Source organism: Zalophus californianus, chromosome 1 (genome assembly GCF_009762305.2).
Source record: "Zalophus californianus isolate mZalCal1 chromosome 1, mZalCal1.pri.v2, whole genome shotgun sequence".
NCBI classification, from domain to species: Eukaryota; Metazoa; Chordata; class Mammalia; order Carnivora; family Otariidae; genus Zalophus; species Zalophus californianus.
This window is the reverse complement of record NC_045595.1, coordinates 212,383,048-212,389,047: the sequence shown is the minus strand read 5'-3', so window position 1 is coordinate 212,389,047 and position 6,000 is coordinate 212,383,048. Positions and strand designations below refer to the sequence as shown.

The following is a 6,000-nucleotide window of genomic DNA, read 5'->3' as shown; positions in this document are numbered from 1 at the left end:
ATGCATAACTGATGGAGCCACCCAGGCGCCCCCATTCTTGAGTTTTCAATGTCAGTGCCAACTGGAGGGAGAACCCCTCCGGATGAGCCACGTTTCCCCTGTGAGGCACACTGGCTGACCTACGACGTGGCCGTGGGAATGCCCAACAGACGGCACTCTCGGAAAAGATGAAGTTTGCAGTCCGAGGGCCCGGGGCCGAGGGGGGAGGGGGCGTGGGCCTGTTCCTTTCCTGACCCTCTTGTGCGGCCACGGCCCTCCCCCAGACCTGGGTTCTCAAAATAGTTGAAGGCCACTGGCCTGCCACCCTTGACAGGACAGCCTGGTGGGCGGGCCCCATCGGCTCCAAGTCGGACCGCCGTGGGGGGCGACCCCATGAGCCACTGTTGGCACAACTGTGCCTTCTGGGGCCGGCTCTCCCATGAGTCACCCTTCCGTGAGTGTAATGTTGACATCTGCAGGAGGGCCTCCGCTGCGGTTAGCGATCTGGTCAGGCCCAAGGGACAGGAGGGACTTTCTGAACCTCGAGTCCTTCATTCAGGATGATTACGCACCTTGGCACTTGCCCCATCAGCAAACTTGTTTTAATCAGTGGAGATTACCTGGAATGGAGGACTGGGGGATCCCTCCTTAGGCAAATGTTACCCCACACTCTTTAGGCAAACAGAGCCTGTGCATAAAATGCAGGGCCTGCACAGGGTCCCATCGCTGACTCGTGGTCTCCCCTGGAGCAGAGAGGAAGGTCACGGCCGCCATGGAGCCCAGGGTGATCTGCGTCTTGATGTTGGTGTGCGTGCTGACCCTCAGCTCCCTGGCCCGGGGCGAGCGTGGTAAGCGGCCCCCCTCCCGCATCAGCCCTCGTGGTGGTGCCTGAGCCACAGACCATGTGTTTGAGCTGAGGGCCATGCTGGGCCCTGGGAGGATTTGGGAGGGAGAAGGCCCATGGAGAGCAGCATCCGGGCCACCACGGCCATGGGAGCTCTGAGCACCGCTGTGAGCACATGGGCGCCCTGATCACTGCTTGCTGTGTCCGGCACTGACGCCCCGAGCACCGGCTCTCAAGGGGCAGTCTCGGAGATGCGGTGGGAGAACAGCTCCCCAGATGTCCAAGCCGGCCTCTGGTCAAAGCCACCCAGATGCCCAAGGGCCCATTCCATGGACGAGCATCCCCTGAGGACCCCCGCAGGCTCTGCGGTCCCGGTGTGCGGGTTCCGTGGGCACCACAAGCGACAGAGCGCCTGGCTCCCTTGAGCCACCATCTCAGCCCCTGGACCAGGACATCGGCCTCGAGGGGCTCGGGGGTGGGACAAGGCCTTCAGAGAGCGCTTTGCGAGCTGCCCTGTGCTCAATAAGTGTTATTTGCATTAGACGCTGTTGTAAAGTTTCCCAGGTTTTCAAAACCAGGATTTCCATAGAGGTCTGAGGAGGGGAAGAGGAACCATGGTTTCTGTGCATCTCAGGGTACCTTCCGAGGACCCGATGAAGAACAACAAAGAAAGGGGTGTGGGCAGAGGGACGACGGAGGCACCAGGTGGCCACTTGGAAGGTCCCCAAGGCAGGGACAGGCTAAGGCCAGAAAGGACACGCGGGCTTTGGGCCTGGAGAAGACGCGGCTCTGCCGTGGAGGATGCCCAGGAGTGTGGCCCCGCGGCCGCCCCCGGGCCGGGCTGTGAATCCCTCTCCGCGGCCGACCCCGCTCGGCCCTCGGGCCCGAGGCTCACCCCTTCTCTGTGCGCCAGCAGTCCTGTCACGAGGCATCCAGAAACTCGATTGCGAGCACAGCCCCGGTAGAGACCGTTCCCGCCTAGGTCCGTCCTGTGCTGGTAAAGGGGTGGACAGAGCAAGGAAACCTGGAGCCCCATCCCACCCCAGCTGCCGCTCCCTCCCCCGGCAGGTGGGCAGGACACAGAGCCATGTCTGAGCGTGCGCAAGCACACACGCACGCACACGTGCACACACGGCTCCTCCTGGCTTCACAACCGCCCTGGGGGTGGGGGCGCCACCCTCCCTCTCCGGCGGGGAGCCAGACGCGGGGAGGCTGAAGTCCTGCAGAGGCCCCCCAGCCGGTGGGTGGGAGATGGGCCAGACCTTTCCCGCGAAGCCACAGACCCCTCCTTCAGAGAAAGCTTGAGGCGATCCGTGGAGGAGGACACAGAAGCCCGTGGAGGGCAGCTCCCGCGTGAGCTCACCTTCTCAATGCCTGGCTGGGTTAACGGGGTTCAGCCCCCGCAGTTCCCATGTGTAGACCACACGGCAGCCCTGCCTCCCCAGCGTGTCTCCCCCCAACCCGCGTGTTCTCCACCATCCTGGCTCCCATCTCCCCCCCCCAACCCCCGGGTTAAAGCTGCTGAGAGGTTGAAGGAGTCCACCCCACCCCAGCCTCTTTGTCTTTCCTGCAAACGGACTACACCTCCTAAAATACACCTTTTTGCTCTTTCTCAACTGCCTTTGAACACCTGCTCCCTCTGCAGGTTACACCCATTGTGTCCTTCATCCTACCTGGTAACCTCCTCCCATAGGAAGCCCTCCTTGGTTTGTTCTCTGCCTTGTCCTTGTGCCTCCTGTGCGTGCCTTCAGTGCACTGGGGTGGCCTCACGGTGCTGTTCCGTACATTCACTGGCTCTTCTCCTCCATTAGACTGTTAGCTTCTTAACCAAGACTTCTCTGTTTTTAGTTCCTGGGTCCATCCCCTGGCACGGGGCCCAACATGAGCTCGGTGCTTGAGCGACCTTCACTGTCTACTTTTGCGGTGCTAATTTCCGTTTCTAGCACACACAGATGGTGTTCGATAGATATTTATTGATTGAATAAAGCTAAAGGATTGTTTGTTGAAGTGAACGAATGCAGGGATAAATTACGTAGGTAGGTGTAAAATTTGCAAATCCCGGGCACCTTGCCTTTGCCCTGAGCTGAAGGGTTTTCCTACCAGGACATGAGGCTGGGCTACCCCTCTTGTAGCCTGAGCCCTAAGTCCCCATCTGTGGCACCAGCTGGCTGCTGGTTCAACTGGAGAAGGAAGATGGGCATCAGCCAGCGACTTACCCTCCCTCTTACCCCCTGCACCCCCAGAGACGTGTGTGGTGGACCCCCCCAAGAGAGCAAACTGCGGCCCTCCAGGTATCACGTCTTCCCAGTGTAAAGCTAGGGGCTGCTGTTTCGACAACACTCTTCGTGGAGTCCCGTGGTGCTTCCACCCTGTGGCCGTGGACAACGCTGCCGACGGTATGGCCAGGGAGGCCCTGTAGGGTCTGAAGGTGTAAGATTAGGGAGAAAACCTCATGGGAGCGCGGGGCCCTAGTCTGCGCGGCCAGCTGCGTTGTACCCGCAGCAGGGGCCACGGGCGAGCGTGGGGAGGTGGTCCAGCCTGCATCAGGCTGATGTCGGGTTGGGGACACAAAGACCAGGCTGGGAGACCGCTTGGCAAGGAGCCCTATTTGTCCCTGTGTTTCTTCACATCACTGAGTGCAAGCCCGTGAAGGATCCTGGTAGCGCTTTATCCCTGCTTGGGTGGGATTGGAGAGAGTAACTGAAATAGGAAGGCGGGGAGTGTTTTCTAAGGACTTTTCCCCTTGGTGCTTCCAAGTGGCATCTCTGTAGTTATTCACAAGTGAACAAACCGTGGGGTTTTCACTGCCTGTGTCTCCTTCTCACACCTCACCCTTCAGAGGAGTGCTCCTTCTAGATGCGCTTCGGGGCCGCGGCGCCAGGAGCTGCAATGGCCTCGGCCGGCGGCCGGGAGCCCAGCCACGTCACCGGCAGGCACTCGGGGCCCTCCGCATCCGCGCCTCGGCTCCTGGACAGATGGCACACGCCCCTGGACTCAAAATTGGCTTAACGATTAAAGGAGATGAATGTTACTCGTGCTTTCAGTTCTTTTTAAAAAATTGCAAATGATTATCCTTTCTTGGAGAGGGAGGTACACCATTTCCACGTATGGCTTCTCATCCTACATAGGCTCACCCCACCTCGGGGAGGCGTGGGGGTCAGAGGAGGGAATGAGGTGTGTGTGCCAGCACCGGGTGTCAGTGCACAAGGCTGTTAGATTGTCGCGGGCAGCTCGAGCATCCTGGGGAGTACAGCTGCTCTGGTTCCCAGCGCCGGGCAGATGGGCTTTCCCCGCTGACAGGGAGCACCAGGCCTGTTTTCTGGGGACCTGCTACTCATTCCCCACCTTCTTTCTTACCTGATTTCCAGTCTATAAAAAGCGGGGGCCACTATTTCAGCTGGAGGAGTCTCTAGGACTTCGTTCTGACTCATGAAGCGGGAGGGCATCTACTTGGAGGCTCTGGGGAATGACTTTTCCTCCTTGGAAGAAGAGCTCCCTCTTGCTGCCCTGGCCAGCCCCTGCAGCCTGCCTTTGGATGTGTGGTGTGAGAGTGCGATGTGGTGCTTCAAGCAGCCTTTCTGTGCTAATGAGGAAAAGCCATAGAACTAGAGCCCTGACATCCCTGAGCTATGATTTGACTCACCCACCCTGAGACTTCATGTTGAGTCAACCCAAATGTCCTGATGGGTTAGAGCACTGCTGGCTGGCGTTCCTGTTCCTCGATAGCACATTACCAGGGCCCGGCTACCACGGGTGGGGGCACACTCTCACCCAACGTGAAACCGCTTAGGCTGAGTCCTCCAGGCTGGGCCCTTGAGCTGTTTAAAGGAATGCGGGCAATTCATTTGTTCCCTCCTCTGCACCTGGCAACTTCTCCCTAAGCCATGTGTGCAGCTCAGGCTCTCTCTCTCGGCTGGAAACCTCAGGCTCAGCATCAGAAGTGAGCAGCAACAGAGGGAGGTGTGGGGAGAGTCAAAAGGCATGTCTTTGTTCTCAAAACCAACTCCCTCCCAAATGATCCTTCATCCTTATCTTCATCCCCCGTCTCCACCCCCCGTGACTGACGAGAACGGGGCCGGGAATGTTCACCCGTTCGCCTGCGTGAGCAGACCCACAGCCCGACTGGCCTGCCCACCCTCGTGGATCACAGGCTTACTGATAATTTCAAGGATGCAATGAGAGAAAGCTGGGAGGGGGCTGGGACACCAGAGCACCCCCCCATCTTGTTCCTTCCCGTGCCACACGTGCCCTAACGCACTGAATAGATGAGGTCTCTAGCGGGGCTGACACAGCGGGGAGTTTGATCATGGGATGTCTCCCTTTATCACCCCCTCCAAGAGCTGTGTGGCATTGGTGACACTTTCCATGACATGCAGACCGGGGGCTCCATGACTTGAAGTGCTTCTGTGGCTGGGGGGTGCCCAGCAGGGATGGGCCTTTCTCCTGGCGAATGCATCAGGTCGGGGGGCCCCAGCCAGGTGACAAGGTGACTGACTGGGTGGGTCCCCAGTGAGGGAGGGCTGGCTAGTGGCTTCAGCTCCCCCTCCCAGCATGCGACACGGGGAGAAATCCAGGTCCGCCATCCACCATGGGCCGTCCAGGATGTGCGGGTGCATGATCTTGGCTCCACCATCTGGACCGCAGGCCTAGAGAGAGCCTGGGGATTCTTGCCGGGATGGCCCTGCCTCAGGCTGGTGGGGACACATGTCCTTCTGTCCTTGCCCGGGAGGTGGGACCCAGGGAGTGGTCTAGGCCACTCGGTCCTTGTGGAAAATTGTAACCTCCCCAAGCATCCGCTTGTAGGCTGCAGCTGAGGGGAGGGAGAGAAAACAGTCGGGCAGCCAGTGTGGGGGGCCTGACAGAGAGCCGATGGGTGGGGCACCTCGATAGCTCCAGAACCCGAGTGCCTCAAGGAATGCTCAGGGCAGGTTTCTGGCATCTGTCCCTCCATCCCTTGGTGGCCCCATCTCCCTGAAGCTTTGCTGGGTGGATTGTGGAGCCTGAGGGGTGAAGGCCGAGGCTGCACGAGCAGGTGCAGAGGCTGGAGCTGGGGGCAGGGGGCACTAGGGACGTGCGACTTCCTCCTTGGGTTCAAGGAGAGAATGGACAGTGCTGGCAGGACAGAGAGGCCCAGCGACAATGTGAGGGTCTGTGCCCTTAGCACTGGGAACACAGAG

At 59.6% G+C, this 6,000-nt stretch overlaps 1 protein-coding gene across 1 annotated transcript; it reads left to right on the top strand.

The window, feature by feature from the left end:
• Positions 1-717: 717 nt before the first annotated feature.
• Positions 718-3,838, top strand: TFF1 (trefoil factor 1). Its single transcript, XM_027586307.1, has 3 exons — positions 718-827; positions 3,067-3,219; positions 3,663-3,838. Exons 1-3 carry the CDS (start codon positions 752-754, stop codon positions 3,677-3,679), a joined length of 246 nt encoding a protein of 81 aa, XP_027442108.1. The 5' UTR covers positions 718-751; the 3' UTR covers positions 3,680-3,838.
• Positions 3,839-6,000: the final 2,162 nt, after the last annotated feature.

Bases quoted from the DNA above. Each gene is read 5' to 3' on its own strand.
- TFF1 (XM_027586307.1), top strand. From the start codon at position 752: ATGGAGCCCAGGGTGATCTGCGTCTTGATGTTGGTGTGCGTGCTGACC. The intron at 828-3,066 runs GTAAGCGGCCCC...CTGCACCCCCAG, and splicing joins CCTGGCCCGGGGCGAGCGTG to AGACGTGTGTGGTGGACCCC.